Below are 24,626 nucleotides of genomic sequence, written 5' to 3' on the forward strand. Positions count from 1 at the left end.
CTCCAGGCAATACAGCTAAACATTGTCTAAAGCAGTATTTGAATCTATGCTTTTTAAATTCGAAGCCCAGTGCTCTAGTTACCTTGCTATCTAATCTGATTTGAACAGATAAAAGAGAGAAAAACATTCTAAATGAGAGAAATATCCTGAGTGAAGTCAGGTCTGTCTCAGCTGAGTATTAGAAGTGTGTGGGATGTAGAAGACTCTTACCCAAATTGACTACTCAGAGATCATCAAAATAGAAAGCAGAAAGGTTGTTTATTCTACCTCTGGAGGATGAGCCTTTCTGTCCCGAGATAAGGGAAAGAGAAAGCTTGTGGTAGGAGGGCTAAAAAAACAGTAAAAATACGCAGCTTTTATACAAGAAATTACATCACAAGTAAGAGAGCATTGAGAAGGGGAGGGGGAGGCATCTAATTGGTTGTTGCTATCTGGAGAGATTGGAATGGAAGGTTTCTGTTTCCCTGAAATCACCTGCACATATTATACAGGTCATAGGGGAAACACAGAAATAATGAAAATTAAAATACAGAAAAAAGAATTCACATATTCCTGTAAGTTCTTCATCTTATCTCTCTATTCCACACAGGAGGAAAACACTGAGGTATGTTGAAGCAATTAGGTGACTTGGTGGATAGAGACTGGTCCTGCAGTCAGTAAGACAAAAATTCCAATCCAGCCTCAGACCCTAACTGTGTGACCCTGGACACATTTTTTAACTTCTGTTTGCTATGATCTATGGGAGAAGGAAATGTCAAACCACTCTAGTATCTTTGCCAGGAATTAATCCCATAGACAGCTTTTGTACCATTGTAGTTCACTGGGTCAGAAAGAGTTGAACATGATTGAAAAACAATGAAAACCATCTCACCAACTGAAATGAATTCACCCCAGGATATCAGTGCCTTATTTAACATTCTTCCTTTCCCTTCCTTTCTCCTTTTGTATTTTAAAAGAGGACAGTTAATCTGGCAGTATGAGGGAAGATGTTTTAGATCTAGAAGGGACCTGGTATTTAGTTCACATGTGCATTTTATAGATAAGGAAAGGGGAGCCTAGAATGGTGACTTAGCCAGGGTCACACAGGGAATAGCATAGCAGGGATTGAACTAGGGGGTAGTTTGATTGCTAAACTTTAAAGAAAAATTTATCTTGCTTGGAAGTTTGTCTTTGGACTTAGCTCACTTAATCTTTTTCTGCTTTCCCTATTTTCTAAAAACATTAGACTTTGCAAGTCTGGAACACTCCCTGAACTAGATTAAAAAGTAATTAGAAAATAAAATAAATAAAAATATAATAGAACACATAATGTTAGTATGTAGTTTTCTCAGTCTATATGCAAACCAAATTTACTTATCTGATAGACTGGCTTCTCCTCATGTTTGAGTTCATTTTTGCTGTCCTGGATTATGATTCAGATACTGCCATTTCCCTAATGTGGTCAGAAATACCACCTAAAATAATGCCTCAGAGGAGATGTTTTAGGGACACTCGGTAAAGCTTTCATTTTCAGGTGCAAAGATAATAGAAGAAGTGTTCTCAGACAAGAGTTTCTTCTTGAAAGGCATAGATTAACAGTCGAAAAACATGCTGTCTTAAGTTTTGCCTTTTCATCCATTTATTCCAAGATTCCTCTGTATGAAGAATTTAGTAAAATATTTATGTATATGAATAGCTAATGTATCTGATGACTTAATCTCTTGAAAAAAGTTGGCTCTGGAGTTTCTGGTCCTTTTTCTCTTCAAGAGGCAGCCTATATCAGGACTAATGTATCTTTTTACTTCCTGATAGTTGACTTGTATGAGCATCAATAAATTTGAACCTATCCTTAGTTGAATTTGAATTCCCAACCAATCTAAGAGAGGGTAACAACCCTGGCAAAATTCTACTTTGTTCTTATCCATCCAGAGGTCACTCTTCATGCCCAGGCTGACTGACTTTATTAAGAACTTAATTTCCAGAAGCATAATTAACTGAAGTACTACAATAAAACTTGTAAGCAGTGAATGAATAATAGGGTTAAGGGTTTGGGGTTAATAATGTTTTGGGGAACTGATTTTTTTTCCCTAAAAATGTTCTAAGAGATTAGTATCTTTCTGCCTTAGTAGGGATAGTATAAAAAAGATGAAATCTTTTTTTAGATAATTGAGGTTATTATTGTACTTCTGAGTCATTAACATGTTGAGAAATATAGATGGCACATATGTTGAAGGTATGATATTAGAGTCAATTTATATTAACACTAAGGAAAACCCTAAAAATATGTTTACTTTAAATAAATGAGTAATAGCTTATATAAAGTACACTGTATTTGGAATTATAGGTTCTGTTTTCAAATTTCACTCTGTGACCTTGGACAAGTCAATTAATCTGAACCTCTGTGAATTGAAGTGTTGGACAAGCTAACCTCCAAAATCTGTTCCAGTTCTATATTTCTGGTCCTATTTTTCCTTTGACTTTGGATAAGTCATTTAATTTGGGCCTCAATTTCCTCAGTTGTAAATAGTGTTGGACAAATGAACCACCAAAGTCTCTTTCAGTTCTGAATCCTGCTTTTATTTCCCATGTAATCTTGGACAAGTTACTTAACTAATTTACACCTTAGTTTTCTCCTTTCTAAAATGAGGGAATTGGACTAGATTGTAAATTGATTTCTAGCTCTAAATACTAAGTGGAGCCCAGAAATTTAAAAAAAAAAAATTCCTTTTAATTGACAAATCCAGCAATTGGCTTTGGTTTCTGTGCTTTTTCCTAAATAGTAAGCACTTTAATGGATCATAGAGTACCTGGCAGTTCTCTTGAACACTAGTTAACAATAGCAGCCACTATCTTAAATTTTGTCTTACTGCTGAAGCCTCCCAAAATCCGCATTAGGGCCTTGTTCCACATATTGAGAAAAAGAAGCCTGAACTTTGGTAGAGCAAAAGCTCACAACTGTAAGGATGAGACAATGGCCAAATCTTAGATATCAAATATGTTTTGACAGATGAAAATGGAAGTCCACTGTTCTGCAACTGGGAACTTAGGTTAATGCCAAGCATTCATTTTACAGTGTAGCATTACCTAGAATGGGACAGGGAACTGCTAACCGGAAAAAAGACAAATGGAGAGTTCTGAAAACCAACATAAAGTGGTGGCAAGGAACTAAGCCTTCTCTTTTTAAAATCGTATTTGGCTTTTTGTGGGTAGAGTAAGAATGAAGCCATCAATGAGAGCAAGGGGAGAAGAATGTACTGCAGTCCCCCCTTTAATAGCTCTATTTCTGTTGTGTAAGAAGTGGCAGTTCAGATGAGGGGAGGCCAATTTATCCTCAACACTCCCTTCTAATTAAGAAAACGGATATTTGAAAAGCTGTGTTCTCAGAGGTCGGGACTGGCGCTGAAGGCTGTCTTCATTAAGTTGTCTCAGTATTGACTGCCGTTACTGGAGGAAGTTCGTTTGGGGAGGGTTAAAAATAAAACCAATTTAATCCTAATTAACAAATGTTCAGGCCTCTATCTTAGTTTTAAAAGGATGGGGATGGGGGAGAGAGGTGTTGTTTCCCTGTTAATTACTTTGCAGTGATAACCTTTCCTGGCTGACCCAGTCCCAAGGAAAGCTTTTAACTAGAGATTGATTGGAACTGTTGTGATCCAGGAAGTCATTTGCTCATAGTCCACTTGTAAATGAGTCCAAACATTGTAGTCAGCATGCTTATAATGACTTTGGTTGTTTTCCTTAAACACAAATCTTTTAGGACTCAGATGTGCCCCTCTTTCAGCAAACACTGTGGAAGAGATTGCTACAAAACACTTTGGACAAAATAAACAATCAAGAACTGATTAGATGCATTATATAATTATATATATAAAAAAAGAATCTATTCTAGAGCACCAGCCCTAAAGTCAGGAGGACCTGAGTTCATAGCTTCAGACACTTAACACTTCCTGGCTGTGTGATCCTGGGCAAGTAAGTCACTTAACCCCAATTGCCTCAGCCAAAAAAAAAAAAAAAAAAAAAAAAAAATCCACTCCAGGCTTCCTCCCAATAATGATTCCCCAAGGTTATTTGAGAAATTAAAGTGACAAAAATTTAATTTGCTCCCACCTTTTTATGTAAAGTGAGACAATACTGAATCTCAGTGGTGTAAAGGATAAAATAGCAAAAAACATCATAGGTCTCAGAAGAACTGGGTTTTGAGTCTTGGCTCCACCTTTTGCCAGCTGTTTGACCTTGGGCAGGACACTCTCTGTGGTCCTCAGTTCCTTCTGTTAAAATTTAAGGATTGACTTGGGTGTTCTGGAGTGTGAGAGTCCAAATTGGACATTCTGTAATTATGTGAGAGATCAAAAGGTTCCAGTTAAGTACTTTTATCACTGGCTGAATCTGTTCATGGAAACAGATCAAATCATGAAACTCATCTTTGATACATAATATCACATACAATATCCAGAAGTAGGATTGTAGGTTCATTAGATTTTATAATTTTTATAATTTGCTTTCTTGAAATTTAGGTAGACTTAATTCCAAAGTCCCACTTAATTCCTTTTGATGACTTTTTGCTCTGCCTGTTTGTTGTTGCAGAATATGACCATTTTTTACAATGTCAGGACTGCTGATATGTTGTTTTTGACATAGATTTTAGTAGTACTGTTTCCTGCCTCCATGGAGTTTTAGGTGTCTAAAGAGATATTCCTTAGTGGGGAAAAATAAACGTTATTCATTGGATTCTTCAACAGTCTCTGTTTAAAATCAATATAATCAGAGCCTAGGAGAATTAAAAATCTCAAGTTTTTTTTTTATCAAAGGAAATATTAACAACATAATACTAGCTTAATCTTTAGCCTGTGATTGCTTTATAATAATGTTTGATTTCCCTGAGGACTGATTAAAAAAAAAAAACCCTCTGATCTAGCATGAGGCAGTGCAGTACAGTGAGGGAATCAGAGGCCCAGAGTTCAAATCATGCCTCTGATGCTTACCACTTTTGTGACTTTGAAGAAATTATTTATCCTTTCTGAGACTCAGCTCACGTGTAAAAAGAGAGGTTGGATTAAATAGTTTCTGGTCCCTCTCGGCTCTAAATCTATGATCCTGTGATAGTGTCTGAGAGTATATTCCTTCCCTCTCATTATTGGGAAGAAATATTGATTTGAAATCAATGCGCAGTAAAAGTCAAAAATCTAAGAATGCCATAAATCCTTGGGAACTAGCTATCATTTTGGATCATATTCATTTTGCCTCAAATGGGCCGTCTGAATGGGATTTTGTTATACGGAGTATTTTTTGTCATGGAGATTTGGGATAGCTATTTATTAGAGTGAATTCTGTAGAACCTAGGAGAGACTTTGCATAATTTCCTTAGAACTTTCAATGTCTATCTATAGTCTACCCTCTAGTGATCATAAGGTGATACTGCAGCCTTTTGATAACTTCGAGCCCTGCACTGAAAATGAATTCTTATTGAATTCATTTTGTAGGCTGATTTTTGAAATTAAATAGCCCACAGGAAAGTGTACTCAGGTCTCACCCCTTCCCTTTGGGTCTGTTGGGGAAATGTGTCATAGTAGGAGAATGGGAAGGTTAGAGATGAAATCAGGAAGGGACCTCTTTAAAGTCAGCAAGATGATTTTATTGAGTACAAAAGCCTCAGAGTACACCTTGGTGCACAATTTATGCAGAAGCATGCACATTTTATGCAAACAATGCATGCATGTTTCTTAGATTTAAAAGTCAATCACACAACCTGGCTTTGTATCATTTATTCACAATATTTCTTTCCCATCCTATGGCATAATTGCCATGATAAAAACCCAACACTTCATCCTTCCTGTTCCCACTATCATGGGCCTGATTAAAGCAGTAGCCTATGATCATCAAACAAGGTGCTGCCCATGCTCCTAGTATTGGTATAATTTTCGTCCTCTTGATATGTCTAGGAAAGATGTATAGCTGTAGAGTTCAAAATCTTTTCACAACTCCATCTTGCAAAGGGAACAAAAATTGTGTGTATGCAGTAGTTACATAAGTAGGAAGAGACTTAAAAATCCATCCATAGTAGTGATTAGTGAATTAGAGAAGCTAGACATTTTGTAAGCTACTGGGGCCTTTAGTATTATTCCCGTGTTCCAACAACTAATTACTTACAATGCAAGACAGGGAGAGGGTAGGCTAGTCTTAGAGAAAAGTCTCTGAGTTAGTGAAAGCTGGAATGAATGACATTATGGAACACACAAACAGATATTGTGTCAGAACTTGAGTTTAAAATCCAGGCTTTCCTATTTAGCAGCTCATTTATTCTCTTGGGCATTTAATATAAGCTCTCTTGACCTGTTATCCCGTTTGTAAAAGGAAAATGCTGAATTAAATGATTCCTAAGGTCCCTTCTTTAACTCCTCCGTGTGTGTATAAAATATATATATATATATACATATATGTATTATATGCATGTTTCTATACACAAAAGGAAATGCATTTTTATCTTTATATGATAAATTTGTTATTAATAAGTAATTTTATAAGTAGGTAATTTTATATCAGATAAGGAAAATTAATGAAAAAAATGCATTTCACAATAGGCTTTCATTAACACATAATGTGCCATAAACAGTAAGGTCCTTTAACATCTAAAAATTCATTGTTGACCTATTACTTGAAAGCACATTGAATAGATGATTAATTATTTGAACCCCTGGTTTGAAAAAAACTTTGGATTTGAACCTACTATTTGTAAGACATCTTAAAATATTTATTCATTTTTACTTATTGAGAAATTTGACATGAGAAAACTAAGTATATTACAGGAGTCTTGTGTAGGAAACCTGGAATTAAGTTGTAACTACCCTTTTCCAGCTTTATGACCTCAGAATTCGGCTGCTTCTCCATAAAAATGGAATGAGCTAAGTGATCTTTAAGCTCACTTCCAACCTAACCAGACATCCTTGATACCAGAGCTGAATTGCCCCCCAATTCCAGTTCATTGGGGTTTGAAGTACTGAGTGAATACCATATCAAAAATTTTACGTCAGACTTGGTTTTTATATTTTTGGTGGGGAAAATCTGTTTGAATGATCCAAAGTGTTGTGATCTAAAACTGTTCAAAATAAAGGAAGCATTGTTTCTTGAGAAGAATTATGTTTCCTTTTATATTATGAGGCTCTGTGATACAGCCAAGACCTGAAAGCCAAGACTCTTCCCTCCACCTGGGCTGAGTACCTTGCAATAAGCTCCATTACTCTCTCTCTGACCCTGTTTCCATGTCTGGGAATGAATTAATCTTTTTTTTTTCCCTGTGTGAGGAGCCCTGAGCTCTTTTGCTCCAGAAAGGTGTCTTGTGTGTCCAAGGATAAATGACTATCGAATAAAGGGGACAAATTAGTTGCTCCTGCTGCTTTCCTATTAAAATGATACAAAATTGATTGCATGCCCACCTTGTAACATGACTTAATCACTTTAACAAGCTGTACGAGTGTACTTCCTAAGGGAAATCAAATTTTGTTTGATTTGAAGCACCATAGGTGACCTGATAATTGATTTGGGGGTTCATGTTCAAAGAGTTCTATTGTATAGGGTATTATGAAATAAATTTTAGAAATAAAAGATTTGCCTGCAATGAAATACTATTTGTTATGAACAAGGCAATGTTTCATTTGCCATCACAAGACTAGTTTACATATCACGTGCTTCTGAATACTTTATCCACCAACACAGAAAATGTTTTTTGTTTAAAGAACAGCAAAATCTGGGATGTAATGTTGACGCTCAGCTCTGATTTGACCCTCTGATTTGAATGAGAAACTCATTCTTTGTCATTTTGAACCTTATAAACAGATGCAAATACAAAATATGAGAACAACCATGAAAGAATTCCTCACATAGTTTAAAACAATTACACTTAGGAAAAAAAAAAGAATCCTTCTTATATTCTTTATCCTTTAAGAAAACAACACAATGAGAAGGTCTCTTACAATTTTATTTTTTTCATAAAATGTGTGTTTATGGAGGTCAGTCAAAAGGCATATAGTGGGTGTGAGTAGGTTCTACCACATAAGTGGAATTGAGAGAGAAACAGAAAAAAGGATTCCATCAAGCAGTCAATGACCATTTTATTAAGCACCTACTATGTGCTAGGCACTTTGCTAAGCCTTGGAAATACAAAAAGAAAAGACAGTCCTTGCCCTCAAAGAGCTCACAATTTAATGGGGAATGTGTGAGTAAAAAAGAGATGCCACAAAGGCCAGCCTCAAGGGATGGCCTGATACTTTATTCAGGATGTCCAGAGAAAGCAAGAAAGGCACCCACAATGTTAGATGCAGCCCCTGCACAGAATGTGAGGGAGAACATGGACATAGAGGCCAGTAGGATTAGGGATGAGTGATGATTTGCGTGGTGGATTGGATTACCCTCCTAGACAGGATCAAAGATTCATTTGAATATTGAGGATAAAGAAACCCCTTTAAATAAAATAACTTTCTGATCTTGTTATAAGATTGATCTAGGTTCACGTAGAATATGTGGGTGGGATGGGGTGGGAGTACTCAGTATTAGAATGATTGAAAAGTGATACAGAGGAGAAAACTACCCTTATCCTATTGCTGACATCTTGGTTGTGAGACCCCCAAAAAAGTCACTTAAATTCTCAGTGTCTTAGACAACAAAATGTAAATTGTAATCCGTCTTGATAGTGAGTTCTGTACCTTGAGCTCCCTAAAGTGAAGAAAATTTCAAGGAAATAGAGTAAAAGTTGTAAAGAAAAAAAAAAATACAACTTCAAAAAAAAAAAAAATTACCCCAACTACTCAAGAGGTAGTGAACTTCCCGTCATTGAAGGTTTTCCAGTAAAAGCTAGAAGACCATTTGTCAGAACTGTTAAACTGCCTAGATGAGTTGAATTAGCTAGTTCTAAAGGATTTTTTTTTTCACCCTTCCAGGTCAAATCTTATTACTATAAAAATCTGAAAGTTTTTCTCCTACACAGGTCCTACATCCTACACAGATGGTCAGAATTATAAGTGACTTCCTTGGTCTTACATCCTAACTTCCTGATCAGGAATCCCTTTTGCAACATTCACTCTTTATTCCATCCCCTATGCCTTCCAGGTGGCCCATTCTATTTGGGGAACTCTTATCTCTTTTAATCTTCTAACATGTTTCTAGTTTTGTTCATTATGGCTTAAGGGAACCCAATCTAGTGCCCCATGACAGCCATTTGAATATTTGAAGACAGCTGACATGTCAAATCTTAAACCCTAGCCTGTGGATCACTTATTTCAAACCATATTTAGTTCAAATCAAATTTTACCATTAAGAAGACAAACCTTTAGAGTTTGGTGTACAGGTTAAAGTCAATTACAAGAAATACCATTACAATCAAATGCCAGCATAAGAAAAATATTTGCTATCCTGCTTTGAAGACCAACTAATTCAACAAAATTTCACCATTACGAAAAATTAATTTTTGCCATTCTCTTAATTCCTTGTAATAGATTTTCTCCTATAATATTTAAGTAATTTTAGAGAAAAGCTACTGGAGCTGGGAATCCTTTGTATTTTTCACTTTACTCTTAAAGTCATCCTGATGCCAGTCCACGAATTATCTAGTTACGACAAAAATAACTGAACAATCTTCAAACCCATTCAGTCCTCTGTCTTTCTTCTGAAACTGCTGAGAAACCTGTCACATTATATTCATTGTTGACTTTGCATTGTGTGCTTCCTGGCTATAAATTGGATAATGGCTTTTTTTTTAAGTTCAACTAGGTTCATTAGAAAAATATCTTAATGATACTATTTATATAGGCATTGTTTTGTTGTTGTGTTACATTCAAAAAGTCACCTTCTTTCCTGTCTTCAGATCATCTCTAGAGGTTACAGTATATATATGAAAACCAAAAACCAGATGGGTCCTACTCAACTTCAGAAGAATTTTTTAAGGCCATTCTAAATTATTTGAACTGATATGAATTCATTAAGCAGAATAAACAAGGCTTTGATAACATAGAAGCCAGATTGGGTGCCCCTCTGATTTTTTAAGGGAGACCACAGTCCAAAGCCTATATATCTATATATCTCCCAAATTCCTTCTAAAGGGTGCATCATTTTATTTCATTCTGACACTTGTGTTACAGCCCTCATTTAACATTTTCTTTCTCTTAGAGATGCATGAAATGATTTTTCATCCACCTGCCACTCTTGATTACAAATGGGCAAGTCTTCTATGAATCTGGTGATAATAATACTGTGCACTTTTACCAACCTTAACCTACATTAAATATATATATATATATATATATATATATATATATATATACATATACATACACACACACATATATATGGCTTACAAACGCAGCTAATCCACTTATTAAAATGGACAGAAGACATTACTAATCTGTCAATCTGCTTGGTTAAATAACTTGACAAAAAAGGAGAAAAAAAAACACATAGACAAAACTAGTGCTTCTATTGACTTACCAGGATCAATTTCTCTCAATTTTCTTCACTAATATTTTTTTAAAGCCTACTATGAGAGGCAGCTTGATGGAATTCAAGTCTTTCTTTTAAAACATACTAGTTATGTAAAAATAGTAATTTACTTAAATGTCTCTGTGCCCCAGACTCTTCCAGGCTTTAAGTTACAGCATAGCTCTATGAATAAATTGTAGGATTGTAGATTTTGAGTTGGAAGGAAACTTTGAGGTCAATTAATCCAACTCCATTTTCATAAGTGAGGAAACTGGAGAAAAGTTAACAGTTATAGGCAATAAGCATTAGAGACAGCATTTGAATTCATCTCTGACTTCAAATCCTACACTTTTCCCATTGTATCATGGAAGGAGTTTCCATACTGGAAGTTCCTCCCAACATAGATAAAATTTAAAAACTCGAACCAAAAAGCCTGTTATCAACGTTATTACAATTTGTGTTTCATTCAAAAAGGAAAATATATATGTAAAAATATAGATATTTACCTAAATATCTGTATAGATGTAGGTATCTACTGCTATATATCTATATCTAGAGATGGATCTAACCTCTTCAACTTTCTATATATAGATAGAAATAAATATCTACCTACATAGGCAGAAATCTATTTCAATCTATACATATACATATATACAAAAATAATACGTATACATATTTCTATATATTCCTTTTTGAACATATTGTAGTAACTTTCATGACAGATTTTTTTTGGGGAGGTGGGGAGATTCGGATAATTCCATCTCTATCTGTCTGTCTATCTAAATATTTATTTATCTATCTCTACACACAAGCACACATATATGAGCTTTTCTATTTTAGCCACTCTGTGATAAGCCCACCACCATAATCACTCCAGCTTCTCTAGAGCAATAAATGACCCACATACACAAATCTCTTAATAAAAGCTAAGTTACTTGCTAATGACACATTTTAGTTTGCTTCAGAAAAATCCAATAATTTTATTCAAATATATTTCTTCTAAAATATAAATATTTTCATTAAACTTTTATAAATGCAGAGAAGGTAGTATCATTCTGTGAACCCACCCAGATATGAATCAGTCCAAAACTTGGTAAGTGATGAAGAAAGAATATTTGCAATTATCATCATTTAGATTTTTCTATAAATATATATAATAGGATTGTTGCACATTAATTCTGAGTAAGTTACTCATTCTTCATGTAGTACTGAGCACCTTGGATTATGTACTGTGGCATCTTCAGCTCTTGGCACTAGCATGTTTCCTAAGAAGTTATTTACAATGCACAAGTAAAATTCTCATGTAGAACAACGTTCCAGTGATTTTTAGATGTATAAGGAAATAATGCAGTGCAACTTAGAAAATTGTCAAACCTTTCCTACAGTACATAAGCTCGCATTTCAATCTTTAGCTTTATAGAGATAAAGATCCGAATTTATAAGCACACTTATGAAAAATCTATCTTCCCTCCCCAACCCTACCCCCATAAGGCTTTGCACATCATTTCATTTCATATCCCTGGCAGCAGAGAGGTTTAGAACAGGTGGGCCAATTTTCAAATTTACCTCTTTTAAATTCTTTGCATAGATATCTGCAAAAAAAAAGAGAGAGAGAGAGAGAGAGAGAGAGAGAGAGAGAAACAAGCCAAACCCTGTCATTCTGAAAATCAGAGCTAAGCTCATCTATACAAGCCACAGGGAGAAGAATCGGCTTTAAATGTTGAATGGAGTTGATATAACCCGAAATCTCTGAGATTTTGTTTCAATGAAGTTAGATTTGAACATATCCCTGATTATTTGGTAGAATAAAACCAGGCCATTAGCTACAATCTCTATGATTCTAAAAGGACCCAAAGTACTGATAGAATTTGGTTTGGGGATAATCCACAGCACATGCTGCTCTTCCCAGTCATAATGGCATGTAAGGAATAATTGATTCCATACTTAACACTGACATCAACAAAACTGAACCAGAGACAAAGAATTTAGAGGATTTGGTAGGGTTTCTGCTTTTTCTTTTATATGTTAAAGATAGCTCTTGTGACTTGCTTCCCAACTCAAAAAGCTTATAGTCAATGCCTGCTGCTGGCTTCCTCCTCATTGGGTTTACTCTTAGAGAACAGGCTTTATTATTCACATTGGAATCCCAGGATTAATTATCTTCCCCCAAACACTAAGTAACCTATGTAGTTTCCAACTTTACTAATCATTTCTATTGAAAAAAAATTTTTTTTTTTGCTCAACATTCATTAACAGAGAACACTTCAGAATCACTCTCTTACTTCAGGAATATAATCCATCAAAAAAAGGTATTATAGTCATACCAAATTTTAGGATTGTAGAAAGAGGTTGGATTTGGAGTCAGGATATGGATTCCCAACTCTGTTACTACCAGCCTGACTTTGAGGAAATTTCTTTTCCCATTTTTTGGCCTTAATTTTGTCATCTGGAAGAGTTGAATTAGATGATCTGTAAATTCCCATCCTTAAATCTATGAATCTTATGAAAGACCAGAAGATTCTATGTGAAAAACTGTCTTACCCCTCAAAAAATTAAATTTATTTAGTAGGTGGAAATAGTCCAATTCTAATCCTATATCATTTATTTTGGGGGAGGAGGATGATATATGTCTATCCTGATTCATCTACTTAGCCTTTTGCTCAATATCAATAAACAAGTTATGTGAAAATAAGTACAACAATGATTCTGAAGTGTGAACACAGTAATATGCTAATTTCTATTTTACAGTATATTTAAAATCATTTCAAATCATTGAACTTTTTTTAAGCCTCCTTTTTCAGTATTTACAACCTGTTTATTGCCCCCTGATAAGGACATTTTCCTTGACTAAAGAAACTGGTTCTGAAATTCCAAATGTGGCTTTTTTCTTAACGTAGCTCTTTGTATTTGACTAAACTGAAAGCAATGCCTCAGAGAGTCACTGGGACTGGCTAGCCCTGATAACCAATGTCCTCTGCTCCTCTTGGGGCACTGCTGGTGACTGGCTAGCACCTAACATGGATTGGTGAATCATACTTCCAGTAAGTATGGTGGCTCTGTTTCTTCTTGTGGAAACCATTACTCCTCCATTCACGCCACCAACCCAAGCCTTGTAATTTTAGCTGACAAGAAGGAATGAATGATGAATACAATAGGTTTGGGACAGGAGTGAAGATCTAATTGCTGAAATAAAAAGAGAGAAAGATTAGGTTGATGATTATTATTGAATAATTGATTTTTCACAACAAAAGGGCCTGAGGATGATTATAATTAAATGAGCTATCTAATTTTTTTTTTACTTTTGTTTTTACATCAGCAAAATTTGTAAATTATCCCAATCTCTCCCAGTGAAACTTCCCTTGTAATAAAGGACAGGGAAGGAAAAAAAAGTAGTTCAATAAAACAAATCTGAGATTACTAAGTACATGTTAATAATATAACTTCATGTCTGTAGTCTTCCATCTCTGAAGACCAAACTTCCTGAGAAGAGGAAATTTTTTTTGTCTTTTTTTGTATACAGACAATAAAATCCGATTAAATTCATGTATTATATGACATTTAGTCATTCCTTAGTCAGTGAGCATATACTTTGTTTCCAGTTGGAACTTTCTTTCTAATTTTACTCTTTTTTGCATCTTCCAGTCACCCTGCATTACACATATCAGTCCCCATAACATCTCTGTCTCCATTGGGATCCTCAAATACAAAATTACCTTCTCCTTCCCTAACTTTCAAAAAAAAGGGAAGAGAGAAGGTAGTATGAGAATTAGTGATATTGGTGACTGGTTGTGTTATATATGTTTTGGGTTTGGGAATTACATTTAAATGCTAAACAATCTTGTCGGAAATAAATATGTGATGGGAAGGGGGAGAAATTACCCTTCTCAGCACCTGCCCCATCACACACACACACACACACACACACACACACACACACACTGGCTTGGTACCCAGCCTGGTTTTGTATAGATTTATATTGTCAATGTTGCAAGAGTAGGGAGGTCATAACAGATTTAGAACTATATCAGCCAAGCCAGTATTGGTAGATTCTGGCAGACCTAACCTCCTCCCACTCCAATTTCCAATATGTTTAGTAGGGGAATCTCTAGTTTAGAGAGTTTGGACATTGCAATCACTACCTTAGCATAGTTTCAAATTGTTTTCTGGAATATTTGCAGTAACCATAGCTCTCCCAACAATGTATTAACATGCTTGTTTTCCACTGACTTCTCATGTTTTATCATAGTCAATTTTCTAGGCCTTTAGTAAAACCTCAGAGATATTTCAATGTGCATTTCTCTTATTTCTAGTGATTTAAAATAATCTTTCATGTGCTTGTTAATGACCTAGAATTTGTCTGAGAATCATTTGCTTATATCCTTTGGCCACTTATCTACTGAGAGGTGGCATTTGGAGATATATAAGAGTTCATTTTCTACATTAGGCAAATTATCTTTAAAAGATATTTATCTTTCATTCAGTATGGCATTATGAAAAGAATACTGGAATTGGATTTAGAGAACTTGGAGTCAAATCCCAGCTCTCTCCCACTTTCTATGTGACCTTGGACAAATCACTTCCTAACTCTGGGCTTTGATTTCCTCATTTGTAAAATGAAGATATTGTATTACTTGATTTCCAAAATACTTTCTGGTTCTAAAATCTAAATTTCTAAGAGAAAAAGTAATAAATGTTTTTAATGTATTCATTACTGTGCATCTTACAAATCAATTTCATAAACAGGATTTACATAAATTAGAAACCTAACAAATAAAGCTCCTTCCTAAATGTCCATAGGAGCTGTATATAACACTCTAATCAATTTAGTGCTTTATTGTTTTTATCATTTCATTACAGATTACATCTTATTTTCTCTCATTGGAGCCTGTGGATACATTTTGTCTCTAATTAGATGATAACCATTAGGAAGAGTGTGTGTGTGTGTGTGTGTGTGTGTGTGTGTGTGAAAGAGAAAGAGAGAGAGAGAAGAGAAAGAAAAAAGGAAGAAAAGTGAAGGAAAAGAAAAAAAGGGAGATAAAGAAAGAGAAAGAGAAAAAGAAGAAGGAAGAGAAAGAAAGAAAAGGAAGGCAACCAATTAGGCAATCCAATAAAGTATTGTGAAGCCATATTGGATGCTAGAAAAAAATGGCTCATTTAGGGGCAGGTAGGTGACCCAGTGGATAGAGCACCGGTCCTGAAATCAGGAGGAACTGAGTTTAAATCTGGCCTCAGACACTTCCTGGCTGTGTGATCCTGGGCAAGTCACTTAACCCCAATTGCTTCAGGAAAAAAAAAAAAAAAAAAAAGGTAGTTTAGAACCACCTTGCACAGGGATTCAATATAAATTATGTGGCAGTTAGACAGTATTAACTTCATTATGGTGGTATATGACCTCCTATAGAATTCTATAGATTGGGCAATCATTGTTTTATTTGGGCTTCAATTGGATCAATGGCACTCAAGTCTCTTGACTGAAGTTCCTCAGTTTATTTATAGCATTTTAATCATCACTCTTTTTTGAAATACAAAAAGAAACCTACACATGATCCCTACAAATGCTAAAATAGCCCAGAAGTGCCAGGGGATGAAGGAAAATTATAGTCAGGCACCATGTTGAAATTATTGGCTTTCAGATCATTTGAGATTTGCACATTGATTTCAGTTGCTTTAAAATATACATTATTAAGAATGGATTCAGGGAATCACAGAATTTCAGCATTAGGACATTTTTTTTTTTAATTCAAGAAAGCCTGGATTCAAATATCACCATTCTTATTAACTGTGTGGATTTAAGTAACTTAATCTTTCAGTGCCTCAGTTTCTTCATCAGCAAAATGCAGATGTTGGATTCAGTGATCTATAAGATCCTTTCAGCTATAACTCTAGTAGCTTATGATCCTAAAACGTGCCTCCTCGGCAACTCTCCCCTTCCTTCCCCACCACTGATCTTGGCTTTGCCTCCTAGGGACCAAACAGAACAGGTCTAATCCACTTTCCAAATGACAGCCTTTCAAATATTTGAAAACAGCTATTCTGTCCCCCCATCTCTCTCTTCTCCAGGCTAAACAACTCTAGTTCCTTCAATCTATTTCATATGGCATACCCAAAAAGCAATTTTTGATTAAAAACTCCCTACAAGTGGTCATCAGCTCTAAAACTGAGGATCTTCAGGGAGAGCAAATGCAATTCTTCCCATAGTAGCTATTTTGGGATGACTTGAATTGTGGAATAACTGAGACAGAACAGCAGGATACTGAATTGACATCAGGGGTTGGGAAGTGGGATGTTTTCACAAATTTAGTCAAAACAATAGCAAATGGACTGGAGCTCAGAATTTCTGTCACTCTCTCTAACACCCTTTTCTCTAAACCACAACTGAAAGAAACTAAAAACTCTGTTTACACAAATGGATGATCTTTAGTTGCTAAAAGCAAACAAATTTTGACTTCATTTGTTAATATGCTCAAATTTCCACCTACTTTGGCATACATCCCAAACATGAAGCTTAGAGATCATATTTAGTCAATATTTGCACTGACTGTGTAAGGAATTCTATCATTTACTTCAAATTTTTCTGAATCCTTTTAAGCAAAGTGAAAGATATATATATGTAGTCTTAAACAAAGATAGTTATACAAACATAACCAAAAAGGACACCCCTCCTCTTCTTTTTAAATTTTTTTTTGTTTTTTCTCTCTCCCCCCCCCCCATAAGTTTTCAATAAATACCTATCATTTACATAGTATTTTAAGGTTTGTGAAGCACTTCACATATAATATCTTCTTAGTTCCCAACAACCCTGGGAAGTGTTTTTATTACCCCCATTTTACAAATGAAGAAACTAAGGATGGCAGAGATTAAGTGACTTGCTCAGGATCATAGGAAGAATTTAAAATGCAGACTTCCGAACTTCAAGTCCAATTGCTCTATCTACTGTGCCTCTAAGACTATAAATGATAACAAACTGAATCCCTAACCATATTGATGATGAGCTTACTTACAATCTCTCCATCCTTTCCGCCAAAATCTAAATAAAGCATCCTGATCCCATCATCTGAAGACATTTTGAGCTTTTCATAAGGAGCCTGAATAATTGTCTTGGGGAAGGCACCCTCCTGTGGCTCAGTGGTGATGGAGAATCCATGCTCATAATGTATGGTCAGACGGCACTCTTGGTTTTTGTATGTGCATGCTGCAAGACAAGGGAGGAAACAAATTTATAACCCAAATAAAGGCAATCCACTTCCTCAGGCATTTATTTGTCACCCCTAGGTTTCATCCCCCAAAATGAAAAGATTAGAAAGCCAAAGGATATTAGAAATGGAAGGTACCTTGAAAATTGTCTAGGGTATTTAAAAAAAGCTGTGTTTTTAATTTTGTTTTAATTTGGGCTTTCCCACTTGCTAAACAGATAACCACAGCCAAGTCAACTTCTCCTCACCAGGGCTTAATTTCTTCATTTCTAAAATGAGAGGGTTGGACCAGTTATTTAGACTCTAAAGTCCCTTGCAGATTTCAATTCTAGAATTTCAGATTTGGAAAGGACTTCATTTCACATATACCTGAAAAATAATACCTGCCACGACACTGCTTTGCTTGCAAGCCTTTGCTTGAAGGATCTCCAGCAAAAAGAAATTACTGGCTTATAAAGAGCGTCATCCCACTTTTGAATATTTCTAATAATCATGAGATTTTCCTTTATACCAAATGTAAATTTTCCTCTTTGCAGCTTCCATCCAATGTTCTTGGTTTTGTCATCTGGAGTCAATCCTAACCAGTTAAATCCTTTCTCTATTCCATGTGAAAACACCTCAAATACTGGAAGACCACCAGCTCCAAATCCCTCAAGTGAGCCTGGGATCTAATCCAACCCACCCATTTTGCAGATAGTGAAACTGAAGCCTAGTGAAGTGAAATAACTTCCCCAAAATAATAAAGATACTAAGTGGCAACTTCAGCTATTGATAACTGTGAACATTAATTTCATAGGGCTTAGAATTTCAAAGAGTATTGAAATCACATGTTCTGACTCCCATTCCAATAATCTTTCTACTATTACATGTTGGCTCCAATAGGACTAAAAGATCTACTCTTTAGATAGAATTTTCTTTTCTTACTTTTTGAGATGAACAAAAATCACAAGAAAAGAGAAGATTCAATGGCATGGTAAATAAAGTGCCCAAACGGATAAGATTACAGGTAAGGGAAATTTTTTTTTATTTTGCTAGGAGTAGTGGGAGAAATAGATGGGAGAGAATATTATAAACATTTCCTAGGTATACTTACTAAAAAAAAAATCTATCTATGTTATGGCCCTACTCTGAAAATCTGTTCAAATGGCCCTTTGGGCCACAGCCAAACTCAGAGGTAATTTGACATTTGCAGCACTATCAACCTTTCTTGAAAGGCAGTCTGACAAACAAACATTAGGGAAACTTTTTTTTTTTCATACTCTGAAAATCTGAACAGAATCTTAACACTACTTTACACTGATAAGGTACTCTAGGATTCTAAAACATTTTACCTCATCTTACAGAGCAATTGATTTGAAGTTAGAAAAAAAATCAGGATTTCATGCTCATCTTAGACATTTACTTAACCTCTGTCTGCCTCAGTTTCCTTACCTGCAAAATGAGAATAAAAATGGCACCTGCCTCCCAGTATTGTTGTGAGGATCAAATGGGATAATGCTGGAAAGCAGTTTATAATCCTTAAAGTGACAGAAACATGTGGGGAAATAGAAAGTATAAATATTATCTCGATTTTGCAGATTAGGAAACAAACTCAGAGAAGTTAAGTCACTTGCTTAGAGTCATACAGCTTGTAAATGGCAGAGCCAGTATACCCAATACATTTGTTCCAGACATTCTGGATGTCTTATCTATAGTATCCTTCTGCCTCCAAAAGACCAGCAGGAGTCTATTTATCTGGAAATGGAATTATCTTTGAAAAAGGTTGGGGGAAGTGACTTGAAAGTGAACTAATGGTCAATATTTTAAATAATTTATTAAAAAATAAATCAGCCAGAGTATATATTTTTTCATTGATTCATCCTATTTGACCATCTCAGATATGGGGGAAAAAAACCATTGCTACAGGCAGTGAATGATCAATTGCATACTATTCTGTTGTATGTAAGATGTCTCCCTTTGGAACAATATAAACTTGGAACAAGCTTTCCATAATATTGCCCATTTTACTGAAACTCCCCTTTCCTCCTCCACTCCTTTCTAATGTAGAGGCCAATTTTATGCTGGCAAAAAGAGAATAAAAACTTTGGCCACGTGACTCAGAAGTAGGTGATGGCATTTCAGGCTGCTTTTACATGAACTGGTCAACTTTTAAAAATCAAGATGCTTGGGAAAGGGCAATAAATATATGAATGTTTGCTTTTCAAACCATTTTGTTCAACAGATATTATCTATTAGGCAGTCTGCTATAGTGGCTAAGCAATATAGCCTTAGAATCAGAAAGAACTGGGTTCAAATCTGCCCTTACACACTTATCAGCTGTATGGCCCTGGGGGAGTTACTTAAATGCTATCTGCCTCAGTTTTCTCAACTGTAAAATGGGGATAATAACAGCACCTACCTCAAACAGTTGTGAAGATCAAATGAGAAAATGTTGTAATATTGTTTGTATTGTAACTATATATAATGTAATATTGTATATAATATTGTAATATTAAATGAGATAATGTAAAGTGCTAAGCACAGTGCCCAGCACATAGTATTTCATAAACTCCTTCCTTCCTTCCTTCCTTCGTTCCTTCCTTCCTTCCTTCCTTCTTTCCTTCCTTCCTTTTCTTCCTTTCTTCCTTCCCTCTCTTTCTTCTTTCCTCCCTCCCTTCTTCCCATGCTTCCTTTCCTCTGTTACTCCTTTCCTTCCTTTTCTCCCTCTTTTCCTCCCTCTCTGCCTTCCTCCCTTCCTTCCATCCCTTTTTCTTTCCTTCCTTCCTTTCTTCCCCTCCCCCCTTCTCCCTTTTTTCCTTCTTTCTTTCTTCACAAGAAGAAGTGTAATATAATGGATAAGTAGGCCATCCTTGGAGTCAGAAATACCTGGGCTCAATTGTTGTTACCAAAAAATACTGGCTAGGATAATGGATAAATAACTTCAGTGCCCAGACTGTTCTCCAAAGTTACAAATGAATTACTTATATTTATTACTGGAAAGAATTTCTCACACTAGGAATTCTAAATACCAGTCAAATCACAGGTTCAGATCAGACCTGCCCAACTTCATAGGACCATAGACTTCAAGGAAGGGACCTTGGAGGCCCTATAGTCCAAACCCCTCAATTTACAGATGAGGAAACTGAGAAGTGTCACTGCTAGTGTCAGAGACCAAATTTGAATCCAGTCCTTTTGCTCCAAAGCCAGTGCTCTTTTCACGATCCCTCAGTTGCTATAATGAAAAGCACTTTGTAAACCTTCACCAGCTATAAATATGCTAAGTTCTCCTTATTAACTGAAAAGCAAATTACTTTAGGTCTTGATCTCCAACTGACAAGAGTTCTAAGGTACCAACAGGATTATCCTTCCTGCCTGTGACATTCAAAATTGAGTTTGAGGAGGAGGGGAAAGATTTTTCAGAAGTCGTTGAGGGCAAACTAAATAGGGCTCCATTAGGCATCTTCATCTCCTTCTATTCACTGCAGCACTTCCAGTAGCTAAGAGAGTCTGGGTGTCTCTGATGAAACACAATTTGCTGATACTTAAGATTCAGGTGGCATAAGCTTTTTCCAGCTCACACTTTGAAATCTCTGGTTGTGTGTGTGTGTGTGTGCGCGCGTGCACGTGTGTGCACACACATGCTTTGGCACAAAATATTATCATAAATGAAAAGCTGAAAGGAGAATCCCAAAAGGTTTTCAAAAGAGATAGTACAAAATGTTTTTCTGTTGGTTTGTAGAGAGTGCAGTGAAGGGAATGAGAGGCACTAATTTTCTATCCCAACAATGTAGTAAGTGGGAATTCTGCAAAGCAGCTAATTTCACCTTTGTTTGCAAAGACTATAGAAACCTAGAAGGAGGAATTTTAATTTTAAGTAAGAGATTCTAGGGAGGGAATCCCCATCTTAAGGGATAGTTGTGGAAACTAATTTTTAGTGAGGAAACCAAGTCTCAAACTTGGTTTGTGACCATTTCATTTCCTTTCTTTTTTTGAAACGAAGTTCTCAGAATCTTTCAAGTTTTATAGGTTTCCTTCTTGAAAGGACCTTGTTTTCAGGGGAGTGCTCTGCTAGAATATAGGGGATAAACTAATTTAAATTAAGATGTCAACAAGTTGTATTACAAAATTTTAGAGATGGACAAGACATGCTTTGGAAACTAGCTTGTCTATTAAAGTCACAGTATCTGAGTTTTAGAGATGGGAGGGAATTTAGAGCACCTAATTGTAAACCTTTCATTTCACAGATGAATAACCTTCAAAAAAAATGATTTGTCCAAGATATGGCAACAGAGCCATGATTTGAAACCAAGTCTTTTTATTGCAAATATAGCACCCTTTCTACTATATCAAACAACTTTGATTCAGACCAAGTCAACAAACATATATTAAGTAACTAATAAATAGTAGGAGCAGCAAGGAAGTACTGAGGTTATTTGAGTTGCTTGAAACTATATGTAAGTATAGGAGGCAAGATTTGAATCCAGGTCTCCCTGACTCAGTGTCCAACACTCTCCTTGACTGAGTGTCCAACATGCTATCTTTTATCTAAATTCTCCTTTATTTTTCTACAATAATGGTTAAATCCATGTGTTACACTTCTAGGATGTATTTCTGTTTTAACAGAAAAAATCAAAAGGATTGGAGTTATGGTGAACTAGTAGGCAGAAAGCTTATTTCAGAGTCAGAAAGATATGAGTTTAAAACCTGCCTTTGACAAATGGTGACGGTATGACTCTGGGCAAGTAATTTAACCTCTCAGTGATTCAGATAGCTATGAATTTATATTTTAGGGGAATATTTAGTTGATCTGTTTTGGTAAAGGAAATAGGACATCAATTCCCTAGGCTAACTGAAAATACAGATCCAGTAAAAAATTTAAAAATAATAATTTCTGGGCTGCTAGGTGTCCCAGTGGATAGAGCACCAGCCCTGAAGTCAGGAGGAATTGAGTTCAAATCTGGCCTCAGATGCTTAACACTTCCTAGCTGTGTGACCCTGGGTAAGTCACTTAACTCAAATTGCCTCAGCAAATAATAATAATAATAATTTCTAAAAAGAGAAATTTGGCCACCTAAAATTGTTCAGAGAAGAAAGCTTTTTAGGGACAGAATGGCATTCCAATAGTTTTCTCCATTACCCTATCTCGGGGGACCTAGCCAGAAATACTCACAGGTGGTGATTTCAGTTATGAGTTCTGCTGAGTTATGGCAGCCCTGAACGATGCTTCTTGTCCACTGAGAAAGGTCCCTGCTGGTCTCAGCTCTGAAGAGATGGGTTTCAATTCCTTGCCTGGTACCAGTCCTAGTTGCAAAGGACAGATCCACCCCAGACTGCAGTGATCCTTTGCCAGGACCTGAATGGACCAATCTGAATTTGGGAAAAAGAAGAAATAAACCCAGATATATAGAAAAACTTCCTCTTTTCATGCAATGTCCCTAAGCTATTCTGAATGAGGAAAGAAAAGCCGCTTTATATTTTAGTTCTGAGAACAAATAACATATGTCTGTATAAATTACATACTTGGGATTTATGATAGTCCATATTTTTCCTGAAAAAGAAAAATTTTAGAATCATGGGATCTTAGAGGCATCTGGGTGGTGCAGTGAATGATGCACTAGGCCTACAGTCAGGAAAATCTGAGTTCAAACTGACCTCAGATACTTAATCGCTATGTTACTCTTGACAAGTTACTTAACCCCATTTTGCCTCAGTTTCCTCACTTGTAAAATGAAGCTAATAATGTCATCTGCTTGCCAGGATTGTTGTGAAGACCAAATGAAATACTTATAAAGTACTTGACACAGGACCTGGCATTGAGTAAGTGGCTAATAAAAGCTTTTTTCCTTCCCTTTGACTAGAATTTCCAACTGAAACTAATCTTAGAGCTGACTTAATTTAACTTAATTTAACCAAACAGTGGAATCATTACTAACTGTACCCCAGCATCCCCCAACAAACACTAATCAAGTCTCTTGCCGAATATTTCCATCAATAGGGAGTTCACTACCTCACAAGTAAGACCATTTCATGGTTAGGCATCTCTAATTGTTTAAAAAAAAAAAAACCAACTTTTTTACACAAATCTAAAATAATAATAATCATATTTCTATAGTACTTTATAATTTATAAAGCTTATAAACCACCTTTCTTATAATAACCCTGTTGGGTTGTCATGTTATTCACAATCCTATTTTATAGAGGAGGAAGCATTGCTTGACTAACCTATGATCAACAGATTACAAATGAACCATGTCTTATGACTTTAGCTCCATCATAGTGTCTGATTGCCACCCACTATTCCTAGTTCTTCTCTCTGGAATAAGAAGAACAGGCATAATTGTTTTTCTCTGGGACACTCCTTCAAATATTTAAAGAGAGTTTTTGAGTATTATTTACTTTTCCCCTCTCTAGATACCTCTGCCCAGCTACCTAGATTCACTTTATTATGTAGGTGAGCATCTTTCTCTCCTGGTTCCCCAGTAAGTTTATATTCTCTTTGTTTGTTTTAGCAATCAGAGTCAAGTAACTTGCCAAGGGTCACCCAGCTTGTTTCTGAGGTTAGATTTAAAACATGTTTTGTGTGTGCATGTGTGTGTGTGTGTGTGTGTGTGTGTGTTTTGGGGGGGGTGGGATAGTTCCCCCTTTCTGAGAAATGAATCACACATACACACATACCCCAAAGTGTTCAAAGGAAAGTGTCTATTGTAATTGGGGGAAAGATGGTAATGGATTTCAGCACAGGAGGTTGTCTGACTTCCTTATACTAAGAATAAAGCCTGAGCCAGGAGCTAAGAGAAAAGCTGCTGGGAGTTTTAAGGCCAAGTAAAACTTAGAAGAATGTAAAGAAAAGAGGACTTTTTCTAAAGCTGTAGGACTTTTAAAGGTCAATATTGGGAATGATTCAGCAATATTTAAGAAAAAGATACTTGTATATATCAGAAATGTTATATTTGAGACTTCCAGACGACTTAGAAGTAGAAAGGTCCTTAAAGGTCCTCCAGCAAGACAATT

General features: G+C 35.8%; 1 protein-coding gene across 1 annotated transcript in view; it reads right to left on the bottom strand.

Annotated features, from left to right (window-relative positions):
* Positions 1–5,481: 5,481 nt before the first annotated feature.
* The window catches only part of SNTB1 (syntrophin beta 1), a 310,326-nt gene continuing 291,181 nt past the window's right edge, over positions 5,482–24,626 (bottom strand). The window contains exons 5-7 of the mRNA XM_031947152.1: positions 22,786–22,982; positions 17,445–17,635; positions 5,482–13,626 (exon numbers count right to left, since the gene is read on the bottom strand). Coding sequence (XP_031803012.1) covers positions 13,534–13,626; positions 17,445–17,635; positions 22,786–22,982 — 481 coding nt within the window. The 3' untranslated portion in view covers positions 5,482–13,533. The remainder of the gene's footprint in view (positions 13,627–17,444; positions 17,636–22,785; positions 22,983–24,626) is intronic.

The sequence above is a fragment of the Sarcophilus harrisii genome, chromosome 1, assembly GCF_902635505.1.
Source record: "Sarcophilus harrisii chromosome 1, mSarHar1.11, whole genome shotgun sequence".
Taxonomy (NCBI): Eukaryota; Metazoa; Chordata; class Mammalia; order Dasyuromorphia; family Dasyuridae; genus Sarcophilus; species Sarcophilus harrisii.